The 26,092-nt window shown below is 37.5% G+C and overlaps 1 gene segment (V, D, J or C); it reads left to right on the top strand.

Annotated features, from left to right (window-relative positions):
* Positions 1-17,066: 17,066 nt before the first annotated feature.
* LOC121438479 lies at positions 17,067-17,618 on the top strand. The segment is given in 2 exon segments: positions 17,067-17,113; positions 17,198-17,618. Coding segments are annotated over 2 exon segments (468 nt in total).
* The last annotated feature ends 8,474 nt before the right edge of the window (positions 17,619-26,092 follow it).

Raw genomic sequence — 26,092 nt, 5'->3', positions numbered from 1 at the left:
GTTAGGATGCTGGAATGCCAGGTCTAGAGGCAGCTCTAGCTGACAGAAAGAGATTAAGGAGATACTGAGGGTAGGTGACCTTTAACTAACAAAGGGAAGTTTAATTAATTCTGAAGACTGGGGTCTGCAGGTCTCACAGGGAGATAAGAAGAGAAAAGGTTCCTTCCTAGGCCTGGAACTTGCCCTACAGAGCCTTCTGAATAGCTTACTTAACTTGTGAACTTAAGATGGCTATAACCAAAATACAGATCTTTGCTTCTGGCATGATGGTTAGGGCATCACTCTGCAAGTACTCAGGACTGTGTAGGTGATCTCAGACTCACTTTGAGTCCTTGCAGTTGGCCCATAACAAACCTCCTCCCATCACATTGTCACACAAATGTCCTGAGTAGTGTGAGCTACTTCAGTGTATAAAGAATGAATTGATTACATTAGAGAAATTGTACTGGATGCTGAAGGTCCTGTTAGTTTCATCAACATCACATAGGGAAGATGGAGCAGCATGGGATTGGTTGTCCCATAACAAAAAGCACTAAGGGAAATGAGAATATATCATAGGATTTTTAACATGGGAGAAAATCAGGAATTCTATGACTTTCAGTCAAAATAGGAAGATCAAAAGTACAAGAGAATCCTCAGCAATGTTCCAGTGCATATGCAGACTAACAGGAAAATAGTGGGTCAATAAAAAGGAAGATAATTACAGTCATATATGTCTTTACAGTAACACTAAAGACCACATGCTCTTTTCTAGACTCACGCATCAATAATATTGCGACAGTTATTTAATCTTGAAAGAACTTGGGGAGTCAATTTTCACCCACTGACTTGTAAAAACATGCTGACTTCCTGCATGAAAATTTATCTTCCAGTTCTGATATATTCTTTCCTGGGTTGTGGGATCTCATAGATCTCTCACAGAAATTATTGACCTAAGTACAACAGGAGTGTTGTCTATTGATGAGACTGTTGGGTCTTCTCCTGGGACTGTAATACCAGTATACAAAGAAGTAAGGAGATATGTATTTTTAAGTAGAGACATTTTACCCTGAAGAGGATATTGGCATCATAAGTCAGATTTATCTTTGCTTGGTGATTCTTTCTGGATAGCTATCATTTCTTCGTTAAGCATCTAGATGTCTGAGATCTCTTGATTTTACAAAGATGGTCATTTTTCTGCAAAGACAAGAATACAACCCTGCCCCAACTCTTATGAGCTTTTCTTACAACCTGTAGTATTGTGATCTCTGTGGATGAGCTGTCATTTACATTTATCAAGAGGTTTCTCCTTCCCAAAAATAGCACATCCGCTGGTTTTCATTCTGAGGTCAATACATCGTTAGAATATTTTGACTGATTTAACTCAGAAGTTTTCTCTGTTATTCAATGTCTTTATGCAGCTGCTTTTCTATTCTCATTAGCATTAAAAATTCAAGGTTAATAGAGCATTATGCAATCTATTTTGGCAGTCTTTCTCATTACTTTCTGTTCGTTTGACATATTATTTATAGTTCAATTTGATCATTCTATCACTGTCTGAATTGTAGGATTGTGTGCTATACCTGTAATATATGCTATATTATAATAATAAAAAACTGTTCCATTTTCTTGAGCATTGTCTGTTTTTATTTGTGCTGGTATACACATGATGGACATAACTTCTAGCCAATGTGCGATACTGAATCAGCCTTTCTTGAACTCAAGAGAGTTGCCCATTGAAAATGTGAATAGGTATCAATGGTGTGGTATACCATACTATAATTTTCCAAATTCTAAAAATAAAACACAACCACCTGCCAAATTTCATTCCTTTGAATACTCTTTGGGTTACTTCCCGCAAGAAGTGGTGTTTGGTTTAAAAAGTACAGCATCTCCTTATAATTCCCTTGTCTTGTTGCCATATAATGAAAAAATACTTTTTTAAAGCTTTACTCTAGAAATGATGGGGTTATTTTGTGAAATTCTGAGATGTTTAGCACATTTCCAATCAATAATTGATCTATTTCTGCATTACCTTGTGCTAGAGGACCTGGAGATCCATGAATAATTTGATGTGTGTGTGTAATGAAGTCTATTCCTGATTAAATCTTGAGTTTGGATGAATACTAAAGTAAATTTTGTATCATCTGATATAAATTCAGGGGTTTCAATATGTAAAACATCTCTTTCTGTGTATTGTGGATGAGTAACTATACTGAAAGTTTCTTAAAATCTCTTAGCACCTTTTGAATGCTCACCTTAGGAGACCTGGATAGAGGTGGGCAGTCCTTGGGCTTCCCACAGGTCAGGGAACCCTGATTGCTCTTCGAGCAGATGAGGGAGGGGGACTTGATCGGGGGAGGGGGAGGGAAATGGGAAGCGGTTGTGGGGACCAGGCAGAAATCCTTAATAAATAAATGAATTTAAAAAAAATAAAAAATAAAAGCAACACAAAAAAAAAATCTCTTAGCACCATGAGAGTAGCATATAATTATTAGATAGGAAATGTCTCCTAGCATTTTTTGAAAGTAATAAAAAGTCTGTAATTGATCTCTCCTAAATTACAACTTTTGTGATCTAATTTCCGGTAAACCTATTTTATAACCCAAATAATAATTAAATAATCTCTTTAAATTTTTTTCAGGAGCAATGTGTAATCCTCAACACGGTAAAATTTTGTTTACTTCTTCAAACATTCTTTCTAAAGTATCCACATATGAATCAGATATCAAAATGTCATCAATGTGGTGGTAAACTTAAGATTTAGGAAACAGATTACATATCTTTTCCAATGGATTACTACAAAATATTGGTATGGGGTAGGGCTATTTAACATTCCCTGTTGGAGAATCTACCACTGATATCTTTTAGCAGTCTGAGATTTATTATGAGTAGGCACAGCAAAGTCAAATATTTCTCTGTTTTTTTTCTTGTAAAGGTTTGATGAAGAAACAAACTTTTAAATCAATGACTAAAAGAGGCCATCCTTTAGACAATAGGGAAGTCAAAGGAATTCCAGAATAAAGAGAGGCCATTGGTGGAATTACATTATTAAGAGATCTTAGATCTGTTACCATTCTCATTTCCCAAATTTCTTTTTAACAACACATACAAGAGAATTCCAAGGGCTAGTTGATTCTTCAATATGCTGAAAATCTTATTGCTCCTATACCAGATGTTCTAAAGCCTGTAGTTTCTCTATTTTTAAAAGCCATTGTTTAACCGATATAGCTTTCTTCATTATTCATTTTAAAGTTAGGGCCATTGGATTCTATGAGAGTTTGTCAGTTGTTCTGATTTTTGGACAGCATGAATGTTCGGTGTCTGTCTTTTATATTAATTTATAATATCCTTCCAAAAAATAAGAGTTTGCTTGTGGTTTGTTCTGAGATCACATAAATGTTTATCTGGGTATTCCCTTGTTGTAAAAGATCACAACCGCTTAGCATCTCTACTATATTAGCCACATATGGTCTCAGCCTCTCTCTCTGTCCTCCTGGCCCTATGCAATCAGCCTAACTCATGTTTGTTTTATCTGAGAAAAGTTTCCAATTCTTAAGAATTGAACTCTGCCTTGTATTATAGAGGCTAATTCAGATACCAAGTTTCTGTAGTAATTATAGTCACATCTGTACCTGTGTTTAATAATCCTTCAAATTTAAAGTTATTTATTTGTATTCTTAGATTTTGTCAGTGATCATTTATGAAAGTTTGCCAAAATACACTTTTTCAATTTCCTGTTATAATTTTTGATTTTCCTCTATGATTATTCTATCATTTAGAAATGTACATTTTTTTTATAAAAGAAATTGAATTATCTGATTTTCCTTGTGAGGCATGTTCTCTACAGTGACTGGGAATGACTAGACCACATTTTACCTGGGGGCTTGCAAGAAGCCCCTCAAAAAGTTTCCCAATGATAATCGGTTGCCATGTTTGTCTCTTTTTGCTCTACACTCATTGGTCCATTTGAGCCTTTTCCATATTGTTTACATAACACTGACATTTGGGGCCTTCTGTTTGGGTGATTCCAAGACAAAACATTGTTTCTAGGCATGTAATGTCTACAGTCCCTTCTCAGATGGCCTGTTTTACCACAGTTAAAGCATTTGGAATTTGACATCTCTTCATAATTTTGGAAATCACTTCTTATACCTAAGCCTCAGTTTTAACATCAAAGGATTCAACCTTGCCTGTGTGTAGGATCCATTAGTACACTGGTACTGATTTTGACTTCAAGAATCCACGTATCTTTTTGCATTGTAAAGTATCATTTTTCAAAGCCAAAGATTCAATGAGTACTCATCTAGCTTCTGGATCTCCTGCCCCTGTTTGTACAGCTTTCGTTAATCTTTCCAACAAATCACTAAAGTTTTCTCTTATGCCTTGTATAACATTAATATATGATTCAATTCTTTATCTTAGTTCTTGCATCTTGTCCCAAGCAGTCAAGACTGTGGTATGGCATAGGGACAATATGTATGCATTCTTTGCACCTCGGCTATCTGGATCAGAATTAGGGCCATCACCAAGAATTTTATCTTATAAGGTCTCAAAACTTCTGACTCTATGATGTTCAATGACCTTAGCTTTCTCTCTAAAATAGCACTTCTCCTGAAGTTGTGGATCATGGTCTCGTAAAACTGAGACTAAATGAAGCCAATCATATGGAGTGATCTTATTTCTTGAAGCCCATGTCTTTACCAAGTCACATACATATGATTAATATATGCCATATGATACTACTGCTGGCTTAATATCTTTTAGATCATTTTAACATATAGGTTCCCATTTACAGTCTGTATGTCCTTTGGGTATGTAATATTTGATAGCTTTTCAGAGGTAGCAACAGGATATGTATCTACAACACTTGGTAAGTCATCTCTGACTATAAAGGGACTGGCAATGCTAAATCTTTACAGTCATCTTTTGCCTGTACTTCTTCTCCTTACTTATCAGTTCCAGCAAGTTCCTAAGTTGGTTCAGATACCTGTCTATTGTAAAGTCTAAAGCTCTTGATCTGTAAAGATTTCTAATGATTTCCTCAAATCAATTAATTCCTAGTTCTCCTCATGTACACATGACAAAGTATTTTTTTTTAATTTTTCCATTAATGATATCTTCTTATCCTCAGAGATAATTTGGATGACATGGAAATAGCCTTCCAGAGGTGACGTTCCATCTGTTAGCTTGCCATAACTTTTTAACAGATTTTGATTGTCAGTTTCAAAATTATGGATTCTTTTAGATAATCTCTCATTTTCTAAAGTTTCATAATCCATTAGCATGAATTGAATTTTGCAAGTCAAATTAAGGTTGCCATTTTCAATGGTATAAATCCTTTTGGCTAACTTCTCATTATCAGTTTGTAAAGACTGTACTATTTCTAAAATTTCACATTATTGACTCTGTTTTCAAATGATTTCTTAAAAGATATAATATGAATTATCAAACTGATAGCAGCTATGGGGAACAATGTATGTGTCCCAGATAGGTAACATACTCTCCTAGAATCCAATCAATAATATAACTGAAAACATTACTAAATTCCTGGATGGAGACCCAGGAGGTGGTAGTGTATTCCTGTAATCCCAGCACTTAGGAGGCAGACATATGTAGATATCTGTGAGTTTGGGGTCAGCCTGGTCTATTAGACCTATGTCCAGGACAACAAGGGCTGATACACAGAGAAACTCTGTCTCAAAAAAAATGCTAGGTGGGGATATTATCAGACATTATCTTAGGAATGGTTTGCAAATTGAAAATAATAATAATAATAAATAGTTAGCAGATAACTTACCTCTGTTACAAGCCTGTTTTAGTTGATACTTTGAAGGTGTAATAATGATGTGGGTCAGAAAAATCTGTGGATTGTCCGTGCGGACCTCAAAACCAAACTGAACATAATTTTGTTAGACACCAGCCAGGGAAGCCATCCAACAGTGGTGTATGGGACACAGGAGTCTGGGGAAACTGAAGTGACCACATGGGAACTGCATGTATGTGGGACTTGGAACAAGCCATGGAAATCTGGGAGAGAAGTTCTGGGGCACTGTAAGAAACCATGTGGATGGCATGTGTGTGGTAGCAAGGGCGAGTGCAGCAGGAGAGGAGGCTAAATTGGGACAGATTATAGCTGGGAGTGCTAGTGCCACCCCCAAACCCCGATGGCAAGGTTGAGTTCCAATTCCTAGAGCTGAAATTCCAATCCCTGCTTTGGCTTGATGAATAAAAAGCCTCTAACAAATGGCTTTTTGGTGAATTTGTACCCCAAATTTGAGCACCAAATGTAACATGATTAATAAAAGTCAGAGACAGAAATAGGAATTAAACCTGAAGGTCAGAAAAGTAAAACAGCCAGCTACTGGCTCTTACTTCTACCTCAGTCCAAAATGATGATCCTGCCTCCAAGAATCCCAGAATGAGACAGAATCTGAGAACTGTCTCCTCCTTTTTTATATATAATTCTCTTTAGTTCTGGGATTAAGGGTATGTACAACTACTTCCTGGTTTCTAAAGCAAGCTAGAGTGGCTACTGGGATTAACGGCATGTGTCATTGCTAACTGGTCTGTAAGGCTGGCCACTGTGTTTGTTTTACTTTTCTGGTCCTCGGGTAAGGTATAGTTATTAAAGTACAAATGTAATGCCACTATACCTTCCAAAGGGAACATGGTTCTGCTACACATTGGTTAATAATGTGTAGGATCTTCAGAGAATTAGAAACAAAGGCCATGTGACCAGCAATAGATGCGTTGTGTGGAAATGGAGTAGGATTTTCATTTGAAATAGATATTAATTTTGCATTTCCATGTTTATTTCCTAATACCACAGTTACACTATCTCTCCATCTGTATTCTCTGACTGAAAGCCTGAGTCCCATAAAGTTCCATAAAGATCCCCTCAATGAATGGTGCTTCTACCTCTCACATTGCCACAGTCCTTATACTATGTGTCATTAGCATGGAGCTTTTCCTTGAATTAACGTGGGTACTTGCAATAAACCGGCTCAGCCAGGGCACTAGGATCAATGGAACAGGGTCTCAGGTGGGAAAGGAGTCAGTGAATGATACATACAAGACTCAAAGGAATTGCATCTGAATGCATTTTACTAGGCCTGAGGCTCATCCTTTATACAGAAAAACAACGCGTAGCAGCATGTATTATTTTTTCATGTGATACAGATTATTCTTAGAATCATTATATCAGATACATGAGATTAGGTTGTTCCTGGTATGAGTCTGCGATTGGTCATGCCAGACATCTCATGGCATTTGTTTTGATATAAATCTTTACCTAGATTATGATTTCATTGCATTTTGAGCTAAGGGCAAGCAGTCTGGGTTAATAGTCAAATAGTCTATTGTCTTTTTATAATTCTGCTATATATGCATAAGAACTTCTTTTCTTCTCCATGTTTGTAACTCCTTTTCAAACCTTCTTCAAAACCATCTCAAGCCATTACAGGCATTTATCTCTCTCTTCTTATGCTTACCCCACCTTTCCTGATTCTGTCTCAATTCCTTAATTAAGTTGGCCTTTTGTTCTTTATTTACTAAGCACCACATTAAACCTGGAAACTTTTTTCTCTTGAATATTAACCCATTGTCTTCCGGTAGTACCATATAATCCGGTATAGGGCAATGGATCATCAGTAAACTCTAGAAACATAAACATACTATATTTATTTCCAGGAGAAATCATACTGTATTCCTTAGGACATAAGCAGGTAATGCCAAAAGTTCAAGGGCTCCAGTGCAGGAAAAACAGCACACCTTCTCTGTGTGTACACTTCCTTGAAGATGGTGCCACATCTTACATGAGAAACCACCAAGACTCTGCAGGAGGTAGCATGACAGGAAGTGAAGTTACATTAGTCAGAATGTTAAAAAGAAATTTACTGAGGTATTTTCAGTACACTACCATCTCTGCTTACTAATGTATATCTTGATGTACATTACAAGAGTTGTCTTGTGAGTAAACACTGGTAAAACATTCATTTCTCTCCTGAAATTCCCATCAATATTACACCATACAATTTTTTTAGCCACTTTGAAGCTCATGTTTATGGTTTCTGGATGAGTTTTCCTGATCTTTTCTCCCTTAGAAAAATGCTCACTAAAATTTTATAATGGATTATATATTTTTTATAATTTTCTAATCTCAAGGATTGTTTGTCTTCAGTCTTTCTGGTCAAACACCTAAGTCTTCAAGAGTGTGGAATCTATGTTATGAAGTATCTTTGCTTCCCACTATCTTTAAACCCACAAGATACTCAAGAAATTTTAAGTAAATGTGCTTTTTACAAATTCATGAAACATAAAAGTTTTCCCCCTCCAGAGATCCTACAATTATCTCATAAGCCGGCGAGGCCCCATGTTTACACCTAAACCTCCTAAGCACTCTTAGCAATAGGGAATTCGCAAATCCCCATTCACTGTCTATTCAGTATCTTGTATTTCTCCTTCTGGTCCCTCTTTATTGAGGCATCCCCAAATTTCAAGCACAGACTATCAAGCGCCCTCTACTTTTCTCACTAAGCCAGCAGATCAATATAATGAATAATCTTACAACTTTTATTCTGTGAACATCTCCACTGAGGAACATCATAAAGCCCCACTTGCCAATGCCCCACTATTCTGTCTCAGGCCCTCTCTGCTAAGAGTCTCTATAGTTATATTTTCACCAGTTATTGATCCTTCAGTTGCCCCGTGTGTCAAGGAAGTATAAGTGGTAAATTTTCATTTCTTCCTGGCCCCTGTGTTCTTCCCCAGACTCAGCCATCATCCTTTATCCTGCACATCTTCTGGTTTTCTACATTTCAAATATCCCCAATGTCCTGATTTCAGTATATCTGTTGTCCTTTTTGGATAAGGTAACACATTTAGTGACCTAGCTATACTCATTGTACTCTTGCCATCTCCCTAATCATCATCCAGTGAGGAACACTGCCTGTTTTGATCATTTTTAGAACCTAGAATATGTGTTTGGTGATGGTTAGCACTAAAAACAGGACACTTACCATGGACTTGAGGCTTATTTCTCTTTTTCTTGTCATTATTTTAAAAAGTAATTTATAGAGATGAGACGGTGTGTCATGTGTGTGCATGAGAATGAAAAAATGGATTTTGGTCAGTTTTATGATCAGATTTCTCTGTGCTTTCGGGTGTCTAGTGAGAGGTGCAGTTGGTGGTGTCTTGGGGAATCTCAGGAAAGCCTGAAGAGCTCCTGAGACTCTGTGGATGCACCATCAGTAACTATAACAGGAACTGGGTCTGCCCAGCACACGGGAAGGGGTGGGAGCGGTTTTCATGCATTCATAGTGGTAGTAGTTCCATCTACTATGCTGATGCCATGAAGATCTGATTCACCATCTCTAGAGACAAGGACAAGTACACTCTGTACCGGGAAATAGGCAGTCTGAGGTCTGAGGACACAGCCATGTGTTACTGTGCAAAGTGCACAGTTAGTGAATACTACAGTGAGCTCAGATGCAAACCTCCCTGCAGGAACCTAAGAACCAGCAGGGGGCGCTAAGAGCACATAGAGTTCTGAGTCACAGGAGAGCCTGTTGGGAGAGGCAAAAAGGGCCAGACACCTCTGTGTCTGTGCTTCTTCTCCAAATCACACTCAGGATACTCTCTACAGGTTTGGTGTGTAGCAATCCTTGAAGTGTCCAAGTGTTTATTTAAATTTCTGGTTTTCAGTTTTTGTATTTATTTTATTCATTTTTATTGTATAAATATATTTATAAAATTATATTTATATATGTATGTATTTGTTATACTGTTTTTTCTTCCTCTTTCTCCCTCTAAACACGCCCCATGTATGTGTGTATTTCTGTACATTTTGATATGTGTTCATTTTTTTATCAATGTGCACCTTATTTTAAAGACAAGCTGTATCACATAGCCTTATTGCCAGAGGTGGTTTGTTCATTTCCTAGTCTCCCAGACTCCCAAAATAATCACGTAGAAACTATATTATTTAAATCACTGCTTGGCCAACCACTTAAGCATGTTGATCTTTAGCTCTTATATCCTTGGTTAACCTATTTCTGTTTACTTTAATTTTACCACGATGTTCATGCCCTACTGCCAAGATTTTGGCTGTTGGCTCACATTTCTCTCCTCTGGTAGCTACATGGAGTCTCACTAACTCTGCCTACCGTTGCTACATATGTATCTCTTCCAGTCTGGCTATATTCTGTTAAGCCATTGGCCAAAATAATCTTATTTATTATCAAATAAAAGCAACACATAGACAGAAGGACTTCCCGCACCATGGACTGGAGATCATAAATGGTTAGACTAGTTTTAGTGAGTTCCAGTCATTATGCTGTCTAAACATCCCATGAATGGGAAAACTTGTCATCTAACACACAGCTCTTTTTGTAGCCTTGAAGCCTTGAGCTCATAATTAAGATCCCAGTTGAAGATTCTGCTTCAGCAAGAACCTGAACTGCAGAGCTAGTTCAATTGCCCCATTTAAGTTGCCTTTTAAATTTAGGGTGTACTCAGACATGAACAAAATGAAAGCTGTCATAAAGGGTGGAACTGATTCTGTGGTGATCAGCATTAGATCTGAAAGCAGCTAGAGAAACTGGAGATTGTAAACCCTAAACTCAGGGCAGTTCGTAACCACAGGTGAGTTCACAGGAAACTGTGACCTTTGTTTGTCTCCATGATCACTACAGCATCCATACAGAATCACTTATGTATAACTCAAAATAATGTATTTGCCTGGTGGTGGTAGCATACATCTTTAATTCCTGCACTCAGTAGGCAAAGACAGGCTAATCTTTTGATTTTGAAATCATCCTGGTCTTCAGAACCAGTTCAAAGAGAGCTAGAGAAACTCAGTCTTGAAAAAAAAAACAACAAAAATGTAGTTATTTAAAAAATTACTCATCTAGTGTTGGGAGTTAATTTGATGGAAGAGTTCTTGTGTAGTATAAATGCTGTTTTGACTGAAAAAGAAACATTTCAAATATTAATTCCTCATTTTGATTGATAAATGCTGTGTTCGAATCATCACTACTCACTGTTAAAGGTTAGAAACCTATTTTAGAAAAGTACTGTCTCATTTTTCTTCTCAAGAACAGCTCATTTCAATCACTTCTCTGAGATTTCAGTCCACAGGACAACACATAGCTCAGGGAACATAGAGTCACCCAGAATAGGATGCAGGAGAGACAGGGTACTGGGATGGATCAATATTATCAAGCTATATTGTGAATGAACATGATATTTTAAGTAAAATGAATGACATTCAAATAACATGTTGACATAAATATATCTGTCTGTTCTAATATATCTGCCATTGTGTTTGTCTGTGTTGTTATTTGTCTGTCTGTCTGTATCTGTGTCTGGGAGTTTATGTGTTTGGTTAAGAGAGGCATATTTTCTTATACTGTGTTAATAGTTTGCATTACAGCATCCTCTGACCACAGAGCCAAAAATAGGTGTCAGGTGCCCTGGGAGACTTGGGGGATTGACTTCACAGTCAGGGCTTCTCTTCCCATTACAAAGGCTCTAAACTCAACCCAGATCCACTTTCTGTCTAAGATCCAAGGTGAGAATCAGAACATCAATGAGACTACAACTCAGTAGCCCCTGCCTTCCTCAGTTCAGTGGGTTGCAGACAATGTGTTTTTCATGTGCACAGTACATTGTTATTTTTTACCATTTCATTCAAGTATGTGGTGTTGAATATAAATAAGGAGATTCAGGCATGTTTCATGAATCTTTACAGTACATGATGATTTCATTATTTAATGTACTCTAGATTGTGGATGGGAGCCACATGCTGGGAAAAAAGTTTCTTTCCCATGGCCTCATTTTATTTTTTGTTTTTTTTTGTTCTTCCTGGATATTGATGCTCAAAATATTGATCTTATACTTTTTTTCTGCTGTGTTACATGCAGTCATAAGTGCTAGTTATCAAGTAGAACTTGGAGAGGCTGGTGGGTTTTTTTTGAATGTTATAATCAAAACATTATTTTGTGAGTTAAAATGTGATACTTCAAAGAATGGCAAAGTTAGGCTAGCTCTGAGTTATAGTATTTGCATTCCATCTACAAGGTATTAAGTTTAAGAACCAAGTTCAAACTAAAAAGAAAAATATCAGAATTATATACAGAAAGATATCATTTCTCACATTAGTACAATTAAAACAAGCAATCTTATGACTGGAAAAGGAATGATAGTTCCTAAAGTAGGAAGGGCAGATGGAAGTTTTGGAGTGGGAATAAGTATACAGGGAATGAGAGGAGTGCTGCTCTTGGTTCCCATAGCAATCAGTTCTGCCTTGGTCTGCAGCTTCCATGACTAAATAACTATAAACGATGAGCTCAACACATAGAAAGAGAAATGACTGAATGAATGGAAACACTAATTATCACAGTGTATGCTTGCACTTGGGTGTAGAGGCCACAAGTTGATTCTGAGTGTACGACTCAGTTGACATAGACCTTATTTTTGAGGGTCTCACACTAAACTTGAAGTTCAGGAGGGTCAGATGGAATGGTTAGATAGCAAGATCCAGAGAAGCTCCTTTCACTACCTCACCAGTTCTGAGAATATAAGGATAAATCATCACCACCAGCTTCACAGTTAAGTGCTGAAAATCAAACTGAAGCACTCATTCTGTGAGGCAGGTACCTTACAACTGAGCCATCTCCTCAGCCATGAATTGTAGCACTATTTATTGTAAACATTAATAAAAATGTTATAAACTTTAGAGCAAACATATATTTCTTATATAAATTTTTAAATGAAAAAGTATTCTCAGTTCTGATTTTCAACCCATTTATTGTCAATATGAAATGAATGTCATGAGTCTGATCCTAAAATTGGCTGTAAAACTATGCTTCTTATGAAGTTAGGCAAGTTGTGAAAGAGGAAAGACATGGAAAGATACTAGGGAAGAGGATAATGATCAGAATTTATTATATGAAAAATTTATTTCAAAGTTTTAAGAACTCTGTATGACATGGTTGGGAGACAGTGACAGGGTTTAGTATCAGCTTGGTCTACATAGTGAGACCAAGCCAACCAGAGTGGCCCTGTGAAAATGACAGGGAGAAAGAAATTCAGCCCCTCTGCTTATGAATAATTATTTCTACAAGTGGATGTGGTAGTGGTGGTGGTGGTGGTGGTATTTGTGTGTGTGTGTGTGTGTGTGTGTGTGTGTGTGTGTGTGTGTGCGTGATTGTGCATGCATGTGTATGTATCTGTGTTTGTGTGTGTTTGAATGTGTAATTGTTATGCCCAAATCCTCAGGGTCCCCACAAAAGTCAACAAAGTAGACCTAGCCTTTATTTTAATCAAGTTTGCAAACTCCGTCTCTTCTTATGTCCAAGATATTGGAATATCCAGAGAGCCTTGAGTTCAATTAGAATAGAGTTTTTATAGCAATAGAGGTGGGGGTGATGGGCTTCTGAGATTTAGGACCCCTGATTTGCTGACATTTGTGTAAAGGTGTCCTGGTGAGGTGCTCTGGCAGGTGGTTCTATCTGCAGTGGTTGGAATGTCAGGCATTATCTTTGAATGGTCTGCCCTTGGGTGGGGTCTGGATTATCTCAGCTTGTGGTTCTTTCCTTCTAACAGGTATTTCTTCAGGGTAAACTACTGAGACTCAGTCCTCTTACTTAAATTTCTCAATGGCCAGAGTCCCAGGTGATATTGGCTGAAAGAACTTCCTTTGGGTGACCTTCTCAGACTTAAATTATCATGGCTTGCCCCCACATAATTTTATGTGTGATGATATCTGTACGTGCGATTCTCTGTGAGTGTGTGATGCAGAGTGTGGCTGTACCTAAAAGTGTGACTGTATCTGTGATTATGGTTGCAGTTATACACACTGTCACCATTCTCAACCCATTCTTTCATCAGAAAAATTTTAAACTATCCCGGTCTTCTACCTATGGATGTGGTCAGCAACATGGAAAGGAAAGGGTTTGTGTAATCTTAAATATTACAGACCAGCATGGAGGAAAATTAAGATGTGAAATCAGAAAAAGAAAAAAAAAACCTGAAAGTGGAAACTGAATCAGAGATCACAAATAATCTCAATTCATAGACTTGTTCTCCATGGTTGTTCAGCCTGCTTCCTTATACAATGCACAAACACCTGCCCAGGGATGGCAATGTCTATATCTGTCTGAGCCCCCTTACATCAGTTATTAATAAAGACAATGACATCATATTCTTGCCTGCATACTAATATAATGTAGATATTTTTTTTCCAAATAAGGTTTCTTTTTCCATGATGACCCTAGTTTTTATCAGGTAAAAAGATTCTGACCACTATACAAGTGGACAGGCTGGTACTGTTAATTCTGCATGATCCATTAAGTGAGTATCCATCTATCCACTTTACATAATTAAAAAATGACTGAATCAACCCTTGAGAATGAGGATACACCTTTCCAATAGAAGATAATAATGAATAATGTGTGACTTTACCATGAATGAATTCCCTTTGCAAATGCTGTTTTCCCAGTGACTTCCTTCTTGAGAGTCTCATGGAAATAGAGAAACCCAAGGAGTAAGAGAGTATGGAATATGACACTAACTCTCTGTGGGATTTTGAATGAAATTGGCCCACATAGTCTCAAAGAGAGTGACACTTTTCAGATATGTGGCATTGCTGGAGTAGGCACAGCCTGGTTGGAGGAAGTGTGTCACAGTGAAGGGTAGGCTTTGAGGCTTTCTAAGCTCAGGGTGCTGCCCTGTCTGTCAGCTGAGTTCTTGTTCCTTGCAAGTTCTTGGACTCTCAACTATTCCTCCAGCATCATGACTTCCTGTACGCTGCCTTTCTTCGTGCCATGATGAGAATGATCTGAAATTCTGGAGCTGCAGGAGAGTCCCCTAAATTATACATTTTCCTTATAACAGTTGGAATCATAGTGTCTTTTCACAGAAATAGAAACCTAGGTTAGACAATATCTCTGAAGTAACTAAGGACAAAAAATATTTGAATAAGTGAATTTATACCTAGTTCCCCAATATAGTATAAGAAATGTACATTTATTTCTAAGATATTCCTTTCCAGATTATTGTAACAATAATGAAAATATCATACAAACCCAAGATGAAACATACTAAGCATCATGTCTGAAAATTGTTTTGATAACCCTGAAGCAATAAAAAACACAGGGAACATTGAACTCATACTACATATGATGATCAGGGCTTTCATAGGATGGCTGTCTCATTAAAGTGAAGAGCAGTTTCTACCACTGGAACTCACAGTAAAAAATGAAAAGACTATGCATAAAGAAATAATGGAGACAAGTCTCTTGCCAACCCTAAAATGGCTCGCTTAGGTTACCAGGGGTTCAGAGAGATGTACCCAACTAGGTCCTTGGGCAGCTGAGAAGAGAGAGCCTGAAATGGCCCAATCCTATAGCCATACTAACGAATATCTTGCATATCACCATAGAACCTTTATCTGGCGATGGATGGAGTTAGAGACAGAGACCCACATTGGAGCAATTGACTGAGCTCCCAAGGTCCAAATGAGGAACAAAAGGAGGGAGAAAATGAGCAAGGAAGTCAAGACTGTGAGGGGGGCACCCACCCACTGAGACGGTGGGGCTGATCTATTAGGAGATCACCAAGGCCAGCTGGACTGGGACTGAAAATGGATGAAATAAAACTGGACTCACTGAATATGGTGGACAATGAGGGCTGCTGAGAAGCCAAGGACAATGGCACTGAGTTTTGACCATACTGCATGTACTGGCTTTGTGGGAGCCTAGCCTGTTTGGATGCTCACCTTCGTAAACCTGGATGGAGGGGGAAGGACCTTGGACTACCCACAGGGCAGGGAACACTGCTCTTTGGACTGGAGAGGGAGGGGGAGGGGAATAGGGCAAAGTTAGGAGTTGGGGGAGGGGGCGGGAAAAGGGAAGTGGGGAAGAAGTGGCTATTTCTAATTAAAAAATTCAATTAAAAAAATAAAACATAAAATAAAATTAATGTCTATTAATGGAGACTAATCGTGATGTCTCTAATGCCAAGTTAGACAGACATTTCTTGAGTTTTGACTGACCAGGTTGGCTCCAGCTCTGCAATTCTCTTCCCTGTTGATTTGCATTAACAAGACACAGGAAAAGACACCAGAAACTCTTGTTATCTCTGCCTTGACTATCATTCAAGTCACAGGTTCCCCATGTTTATAACTGACTTCCAGTCCACTTCTTGTCATCACTTACAGTTCTCTGTCCTGTTATTACTTCAGTGACCATAAAACCCTCAAACCTGGTTGTATGCTATTGCTTTTTATGAAGTGTTATGAGTAGCTGAGCTTCCCATCACTTACCAAAGAAGCAATCATATTTACTAACCTGTGATTGACTACAAGCTGAGGAGAGTGACAGCGAAAGATATAAAAGTTCATGGATAGACTGACATAAATTAAGAGAAATGAAATCTAGTATCCAATTAGGATGTTCCTAAGTGAGAAGGTGAAATCTGAGCCTAATAAGATGGGACCCAAATCAGTCCCACAGATTTCCTTACAGACAAATATGTGAAATCACCTGTATGAAATGTGTGTGAGCTGCTTCCTCACAAGTTATTTCCTGAGAAGTTATAAGAATGAGACAACTCCACAGACACCAATGGAAAGAATATTAAGTTGTTCCATAAACAGGATTTCTGATCACCAATATACCAATACCATTTAAATTCTCTGCTGGAAGATAGAAAGACACAAAGATACATAAATCCACTGAGAATCTGGTATCCTCCTCTGCCTTCCCAAAATGCATGTAGACCTAGTTAATGTAAACACTCATATTTTGTGTCTAAGGCTTGTACAGTATGACTCTTAATATTTCCTGTTTCTCTGGAATTGGCTGACAGTATCAAGGCAATGTTTCTGAGGGTCAATATTCAGTACCTCTAAGAAAAACAAAGCAAATCTCAGCTTCCTGGAGGAGAAATTGAAAACATTGCCTGTGTTTCCTTTTATGCTCTCTGAAACCTCCCTGAATGCAAAGCAGTACTCAAGCTCAGGATGAAATCCAAGGCCAAGCTGAGAGGTGCCATCTCCTTCTGACTAGAGCCTCCAACACAGCATGGCTGTCCTGGTGCTGCTCCTCTGCCTGGTGACATTTCCAAGTTGTAAGTGCTTCAGGGTTTCAGGAAAGGTATGCAGGTTTTTCATCTATGGGTTATATGACTGATGGTGATGTTGCTTGTCCCTGGCTGTCCTGTCCCAGATACAGCTGAAGGAGTCAGGACCTGGCCTAGTGCAGCCATCACAGAGTATGTCACTCACTTGCACTGTCTCTGGATTCTCATTAACAGGCTACTATATGCACTGGGTCCGCCAACCTCCAGGAAAGGATCTAGAGTGGATGGGAGCAATGTGGAATTATGGAGGCACAGGTTATAATTCAGCTTTCCAGTCTCGAATCACCATCACCAGGGACACCTCCAAGAGGAAAGTTTTCTTAAAACTGAACAGTCTGAAAACTGAGGACACAGCCATGTATTTCTGTGCCAGAGACACAGTGAGAGAACTCTACTGTGAGCTTGGTCACAAACCTCCACATGAAGACACTCACGACCAACAGTGGGTGTTGGGGACCAACAGGGTCTCCCAAGAGCAGTATGTGGTTGCTTAATAAGATAGGAAATTCTAGACTGTGCTGCATGAGAATATATTTCAATATTGGAATCTGTGTTTTCCTCTCCAAACACATATAAAAAAGTCTCTAGAGGTGTCTCTTTATTGTCATAATCTAATAAACTTTCTATTTGTTCAAATACTATAACAAATAGCTTTTCCCACAAGTCCTGTAAGATAACAATCTGCTTCTTGTTATAGATAGAATGATATATAACTTTACATGTTTTACACACACACATATACACATACATATTCACACTTTTTCTTACATGTGCAGATATTTTAAAGGAGTCAGCAGTTATGACACTTGTTGGATGTTAGGTTCAGTTATAAGCTAGAGAACTTTAAAATAGCTGTAATTTGTCCTTTTTTTTTTGCACTTGTGATAGAGAAACCAGAGCTTCCCTTATTTAAAATCATTTTCACACAATACCCTGGAAACTGAAATATCTGTAGTTTCCTTCTACACCAAGAAGGTCCTGTAAAAGGATAGAATTGATTATTGCTTTTCACATTTCATGCATTTGTGTCTTGGTAAAAATTAGCTTTCCAATCAGACTTATAAGCAGTGGTTCCTTAGGCTAAACTAATAGTTATTGTTTCAGATTCTGTCTAACTTTAATACTGACTTTCTCAGTATATGAGAACAGGATGTGTTCTCATTAACTTTGGTCAACTTTCATATAACTCATTATTTGGGATAATCCTTCCCAACTAACTGATTAATCTTCTCACTGTCCAAGCCATGAACAGACTTCCCTAATTTTACTTCTTTTCAGATGAGCTACTTAAGTTGCAAGGGTAAGTGGTCATCTTGTACTCTTGATGCCTGGATATTACTGATACAAGGCCCTCCGTGTTCATGCAGATTGGTTTGATATTTCAACTGTTGAGAACTGAGCTGCAGCAAACATAACAGGGAAGGTTGACACTGCTCATCTGCATGTTCGGGTAGCAGCTCAGAGGTTCAGAGAGAATACTGTTCTTGCAGAGAAACAGTTTCAATTTCTGGTACCCACAATGTTTAAGTCATACCTACCTATACTTCTGGAGAACCCATGGTCTCTATTTGTCCCCATGCACACTACACTCCTCATATAGAAGCATACACAAATAATTAAAAGCAAAATATTTCATTTTTTTCACCCACTCTTGAGATTTATAACAATATGAGTGCTCCATAGTTTATATGACTCTTTGATACATATGGAAAATTTAAAAAAGTAAAAGGTTAAGATCTTTAACTCCTAACATTTTTGCCTCATTCAAGAGAATAATCTCATTTTCTTCTCAAATATAACTCATTTCTATCACTTATCTGAAATTTGATTCTAAGGATAGCACATAACTCTAATGCCCTCATGAACAGACATTTTCCTGCATGTCATCCTCTCCTTTGGTTCTTTCATCTTGCCCAATGCATGTGAGCAGAGTAGGTTGCATAAAACAAGCATCTTTGATCACTATAAAAATTATTACTAAAGCCAAAGAATAAGTTGCCTGTAACTAATAATTCAAGACCCACTTACTAATGGAAAGAAAGAAATCACAGTGCTGTGAGGATGGAGAGAAATGGCCCCTTTGCCTTGTAAAAGGGAACATGGTTCTGTTACTTTACTGTAAAGGAGTTTGGGAGAACCACAAAAAAATTTGTATACAAGAACACATGTCCAACATTCTCACTTAGATGTGAGGATCTGAAGAAAATGATATTTTCAATTAAAATAGATTATTGAATTTCAATGCATATTTCCATATCCCACTGTTATACTGTCTCTCACAGCTGGACTCTCTATAAGTGAAACCTGAGGTGTCACATCTCACAGAAATGCCAACAATTGTGATTGTAGTTATCATATCCCTATAATTTTCACTTAATCGTTTTAAGTATGGCAATTATCCATAAAAAAAGTGGGCACAGAAGTTAAATTAGTTATTTTTCTGTGAATTAATTTATTGAATTAATGTGGCCAAATAGTAATTTGTGCATTCAAATATCGGTATCCTGCAAAGTTTTCAAGTGATTAAACAGCTATGAAAATATTATACTGTAAGACAGGAAGAAGAAAACTATTCATTGTTCCCTTAAAGCCTCTTTCATGATTGCCTCATATGATTATTTTAGTGAACATGGGGCATTTTTATTTACAACAGTTATGCTCACTTCATGAGTTCGTTGCATTGTTCACGGGCCACTGGCCTTTGTTCCAATTGACCTGACATTGACTGATTTTTTTCTAATTGAAGCAGACTCTCCGAGTCACTGTGTTTTCCATTCTAATGGATTATATTTCTCTAAGCTCTCATATTTATCCTCTGTCTTCAGGCATAAGGAATATCTCTTATACAATATATTTTTTATCCCATGGTATTGATAATAACCACAAATCATGTACCTGTTGAATTTAATTATTAGTAAATTTAAAATAAATTTAAAAGATACATGAAATATAAAAATCTTCATGTTGCTATTGTCCGCATGCAAGACAACCTCCAACTGTTCCATAAGCCTGGGCAATGGAGATTACATCATAAATCTCTTTGTTGCCACTTACCAATGGGAAATTCTGAAATCTCCACCTACTGTCCACAATCTGGGGCACTCTGACAAGAAGCCCTAGGATTTGTCATAATGCAAAGAAATACTTATATTCAGAATGAATTGTAGGCTGTGGTCACTGGGTCCTATTTGCAGGCTTTATCAGAGAAGACCATGCTGTAAATATTTGGCTGCAATTTGGTCAAGGTTAGGCACCAGTTATTATATTTTTCTGATTCTCAGACACTTTAGAGACATTCCTGTTTATTCACATGAGTCAAACTTATCCAGAAAATTTGAAATATAATGTTTGGATTCTCTTTGCTAAAATACTTTATGTTTTTATTAAAGATGTAAGATATAACATTTTGTGGTTATACATTTTGTAACTGCTACCCCCTCACTTTTCTCAACAAGGAAGCTTCTGCATGTTTTAAGTTAATGTGATTTTAATGATTCTTGATTTGTCATTTAAAATACATTTGAAACTGCTAATTTTGCCATATTCACTTTAATTTTATCATCTTCTTTTCTTCCATGTATATAAAATAAAAACTTGTTCTTTTAACAACTTCACAGTGATTGCATCTGTAGCTGCTACTGTTTCAGAAAGTAATTGTGACTCCATGGTTACTAGCCAGCACATGTCTGAGTCAATGACATCCAAACCTGCAACTTCCACAAAATTTAGTTTGTAACTAAACCTATAAAGTTCTATTTCCCAATAAAGACTCAGAAGCCAGAATCTGAGCTGGCAGCCCACTAACTAGAGAGTTGAGAAGCTGACATTTCCTCTTCATCATAGTCTCATAATTGAGAAGATCCTACAATGCCACCAACTCAAAAATGATGGTCACCATCAAAGTCACCTCTTACATCTACCTGTACATCTCTGTATCTGTGCAAATAAAATTCAGTTCTCAAATCCTGAGTCACCATCATCAGGGACACCTCAAAGAGACAAGTTTTCTTAACATGCAACACTCTGCAAACTCAGGACATGGGTATGTATTACTGTGACTAACACACAGTGAGGGAAATCCAGTGTGAGCCTGCTGAGAGCCCTTCTTCAGAGAATCATGGAAACAGGAGGGGATGCAAAGGACCAATAAGAGTTCCAAGACCATTAGGGGTCACGTCAGAAATATGGAAGTTATAGACTATGCTGCATGAACTCTTGCTTTAATTTTAAAATGTGAAATTTTTTCTTTCTGTCAAAAAAGTCCAGTCGTGGTCTCTTTAAACTATTCAAGCCTATCAAGCTTCCTATTTTTTCCCCAGCTAGAACCAATGGATTATACCCATAAATCAAACCATCAGAGCTAAAATTTGCTTCTTCTTGTCAGACAGATTGACATATAATTTCATATGTGCCATGGATTGACATATATATTTCCACTTAATTCCATTCAATACAGTGTGTGTGTGTGTGTGTGTGTGTGTGTGTGTGTGTGTGTTTCAAAAGGAGACTGTAAGTTAGGACACTTGTTAAGTATACGTTCATTAAGTATGCTTAGGAATCTACAGATATCTCTAACTTTTTAAAATTATTTTGTAGACATGATGGAAAAACTTTTTGCAGCATGAATTAATGTTCCTTTCACAAGACACCTTGAAAATTTAATATACATTGCCTTCTCTTTCTAAACCACCAGGACTTAGAAGTGTTCACTTCATTTTCGTGTCTGACAATTTACATTTTTTTTTATTGAGAAAAGGAGAAAAAAAAAACAAATAAGTTTCCACCTCCTCTCAGCCTCCCATTTCCCTCCCCCTCCTCCCACCCTTCTCCCCCTCTCCCAACTCCTTTCCCCCTCCCTCTCCAGTCCAAAGAGCCCTCAGGGTTTTCTGCCCTGTGGTAAGTCCTAGGTCCTCCCCCCCTCCGTCCATATCTAGGAAGGTGAACATCCAAACTGGCTATGCTCTCACAAAGCCAGCACATTAAGCAGGATCAAAACCCCGTGCCATTGTCCTTTGCTTCCCATCAGCTCTCATTTTTCGCCATGTTCAGAGAGTTCAGTTTTATCCCATGCTTTTTCAGTCACAGTCCAGCTGGCCTTGGTGAGCTCCCAATAGATCAGCTCCACTGTCTCAGTGGGTGGGTGCACCCCTCGTGGTGGGGTGGGATGGGGGTAAGGGGAGATGGGGAGAGAAAAGTTAGAAGGGAAGGAGGGGGGGCTTGGGGAAACAGGAGGATTGGGATAAAGGAAGGTTGGACAGGGGAGCACGGAACCACAATTCTTAGTTAAGGGAGCCACTTTAGGGTTGGCAAGAGACTTGACCCTAGTGGGACTCCCAGGTGCCCAAGCCGAGGTCCCCAGTTAGTTCCTTGGGCAGCTGAGGATAGGGAACCTGAAATGACCCTATCCTAGAGCAATAATGACGAATATCTTGCATATCATCATAGAACCTTCATCTGGTGATGGATGGAGATAGAGACAGAGACCCACACTGGAGCACTGGACTGAGCTCCCAAGGTCCCAATGAGGAGCAGAAGGAGGGAGAACATGGACAATTTACATTCTTATGTATTTCCCTCTTGGTAAAATTTACATTTCACATATAAAATACAAAGGACTTGTTCCTCTACAGGTGTGTCCTGAAGCCTCAGATCACAAAATTCTCAGCCTCCAGTGTGCATGTTTCACCAGATGTCAGCTTTAGTCCTTGTCCCCTCTATAATCAGTTTTATCATAGACAGCTGCATTGACATCAGCACTGAGTGTTCAAGGTTTGGATAGATACAGAAGGATCAAGATTCTTAGAATCTTGATTTTAGGACTTATAACAATGAATTGAATAATTACACAGAAAGCAGAACGTAGCTTATTCAGTCTCATGATAACAAGGGTCAGGCTGAGGGTCAGAATTCATGACTGCTCGGGACTAGGTATGAGCACGTAGAAAGTTTTAAACAATTTGGGTACATCTAAAATGTATCAAAGCCAATAACTAGAGGTTCTAATTCTAAGCATTTACACTATGATAAAAAATATCCATGACATGATATTAAGATTCTAACATTATATCCCAAAGTACTGCTCACATATCATATCAGTGTCAATAAATTAATAAACAAAAGTATAGGCATCCTCCTCTTAAGTACAACAAAAAATTAATAATACATGGAAAGTCCCTCTAATTAGTCTGCTCTTGACTGTCTATGGATTGTTCTAGGGAGTTATAAAGGAAAGCATAACTAGATGATGTGAGTGCAGAATCATGGCAAGCATCCTGACAGTGTGTGACTAGACAGACACTAACAGAAGTATGCTGTTCTTTCCTTAATTCTGTCTGACCACCAATTTGGTATCAATTGTAAAATAGACTATTTTATAAATTACGTATAGATTTTTCTGTAAATAAGTCTCATATAAATAACTGAAGATTCTGAGCAGTTCCCTATTGATCCAGAAGATGGTTACCCAATAAGTGACTGAGCATGCTTCAATCAGAGCCGTCATGAAAATACATTTCATCAGTGTCTGGTAGCCCCAAATATATCATATAATTTTCCCACTTTAAATCATTTTATAACTATTCTTACTATGAACTTGTTTGAGAGAATCATAGACTTTGTAATTTTTTATTAGATAAAATATAAAATTGTTGATATCTCTAAAGCATTACAATTTATTAGAAATACAGAAATTGAAAAGTTGATTGATTAACATTATATTTATGAATTTAATACTAGTATAATTATAAACATAATAAATTATTGTTTACATCTTAAAATTTTTAAATATGAGAAAATGGTGCTATAATTCAATAATGTAAAATAAATATTTGTACAGTTGATATTTATGAAGAAACCTCACTAGAGTATGGTGAGAATGAACATCAGAGAGATATTCATAATCCATTTATGTCTCTTCTGCCTATATTTTTAGTAATGGTCCTATATACTGTATGGTGCTTGAAACTTTATTTACCGTGTCCAACATTATGTTCTCACATATGTGTCCACTGTTGAGTTATTGTTTGGGGGTGTATCTCAGAAGATTAACTCACTCCATATATTAGGAACATAATATCATATTAACTGTGGTCAATATCCATTCAGTTCATGTTAGAATAATCCTCCCAATAAAACTGTTTAGTCATCTCAATCTACAGTGTGTAATCCAGGGTCAATCTTCCCTCAGTGTTATGTAACCTGAAGTCAGTTTTCTCAGGTTTCATTTATAAGAACTCCTTTCGTCCCCTTGGTGTTTGACTTTCATTCAAACAATATCTCTCAGGTTCATTCAGCTCAATGTGATATTTAGACCTTTGTGAACTGAACTGAAAAAAACATGACAGGAAAGGCTTTGATTGCTCATCCAAGTACTGCAGAAACACCTCAGTGGTTCAGAGAACATACTGTTCTTGTGGAGGATCAGCTCCAGTTTCTGACAACCACAATTGGCAGCTCATAACCACCTGCAATTCCTGAGGACCCAGTACCATTTCTTGAGTTGCATGAACACTGTTCTACCCACAATCAGCATTATATTGAATCAAGGCCTTGATTCAAATAGTGATATTTCAAAAACATGTTCATTATTTTGATTAATAAGTATTGTATTTGAATTATTACCCTTTGTTAAAGGTTAGAATACTGTTACTGAATCCAAGAGACTGGTTTCATTTATTTTATCAAGAAAAATTTATTTTGATCACTTGTCTGAGATGTGAATCCAAAGGATAACATATGAATTAGACATCACATGAATGAGAGGTGTTGCACTCTTGGGCCAACATCTTCCTGCCCTCAATCTGGATTGGGTCTTTTATCTTGACCAATATGTGTGGGTAGAAGTGATTATATCAAGACAACATCTTGGAGAAGAGGTTACATCTTTGTTTCCAAAGAAAAAAAATTATGGATTCACCTTCAGTAGATATGCAATGCATTGGGTCTGCCAAGTTCCAGGAAAGGGACTCAAGTGGGTCACACTCATTAACATTAGTAGTAGGTATATCTACTTCTACTATGCTGATGCTCTAAAGAACCAATTCACCATGCCCAAAGACAATGTATTGAACACCCTGTACCGGGAAATGAACAGTCCTAAGCCTGAGAACACAATCACATATAACTGTGCAAGAGACACAATAGGTAGATGCTACTTTGAGCTCAGACTCAAACCTCCCTGAAGGGAATTAGGAGAAGAAGAGAGTGCTGAGAACACAGAGAGTTCTAGGAATACAGAGCAGGATTCCTCCGTGTCCAGACTGCAAATCCATATCACATTCAGGGATTCTCTCTAGAGGGAGTGTGTACTACTCCTTCAAGTATCCAAAAATTGATTTATTCGAATTTCAGGGATTTTTTTGTTGAGATCTGTGTCTATGTATTTATTATTTATTATAGTGTTTCTGTTTCTCTATCTCTGTCTGTATGTTTATCCCATGATATCTCTGTGTCTCTCTGTGTGTCTTTTTTTCTGTTTGTGTATATATTGACATGAGATGGTTTTCTATATATGTCAATATGATAATTTTAAAATAAGTCCCAAAATTGGGCAAGGATTTCATCAATTGCCTAGACTAGTCACAATGATCATACTGTCTCCATGTCTCAGAGATTGGCTCACTGATTGAGTATCACATATACCTCTATTGTATAGTTCTGCAGAACTAAACAAAGTTCCTTCTGTGTGTTTGGTAAAAACTTGAATCACAGAGCTATCTTCACAGAACATTTTAGGTGTTTTTAAATATAGGATATACTTTGATTTAAACAAAATGTAGATCATCAAACAGGGCAGAATAGGCCATATGGGGGCCAGAATCAGATCATGAAAAAGCAAAGAACCCTTGAGACTGTGTAATCCTAGACTATGACCAGAGACTCAATAAAATTCCTTAGTTAGAGTACCATGTTGTTTAATGTAAAGCCAATAAGGGAATTAGTCAATGTGAGTGAACCATGAACACAGATT

Source organism: Microtus oregoni, unplaced genomic scaffold (assembly GCF_018167655.1).
Source record: "Microtus oregoni isolate MIOR12 unplaced genomic scaffold, Mior012 000056F_ref0000123, whole genome shotgun sequence".
NCBI lineage: Eukaryota > Metazoa > Chordata > Mammalia > Rodentia > Cricetidae > Microtus > Microtus oregoni.
The sequence above is the reverse complement of the archived record's forward strand: the minus strand, read 5'-3'. Positions and strand labels throughout refer to the sequence as shown.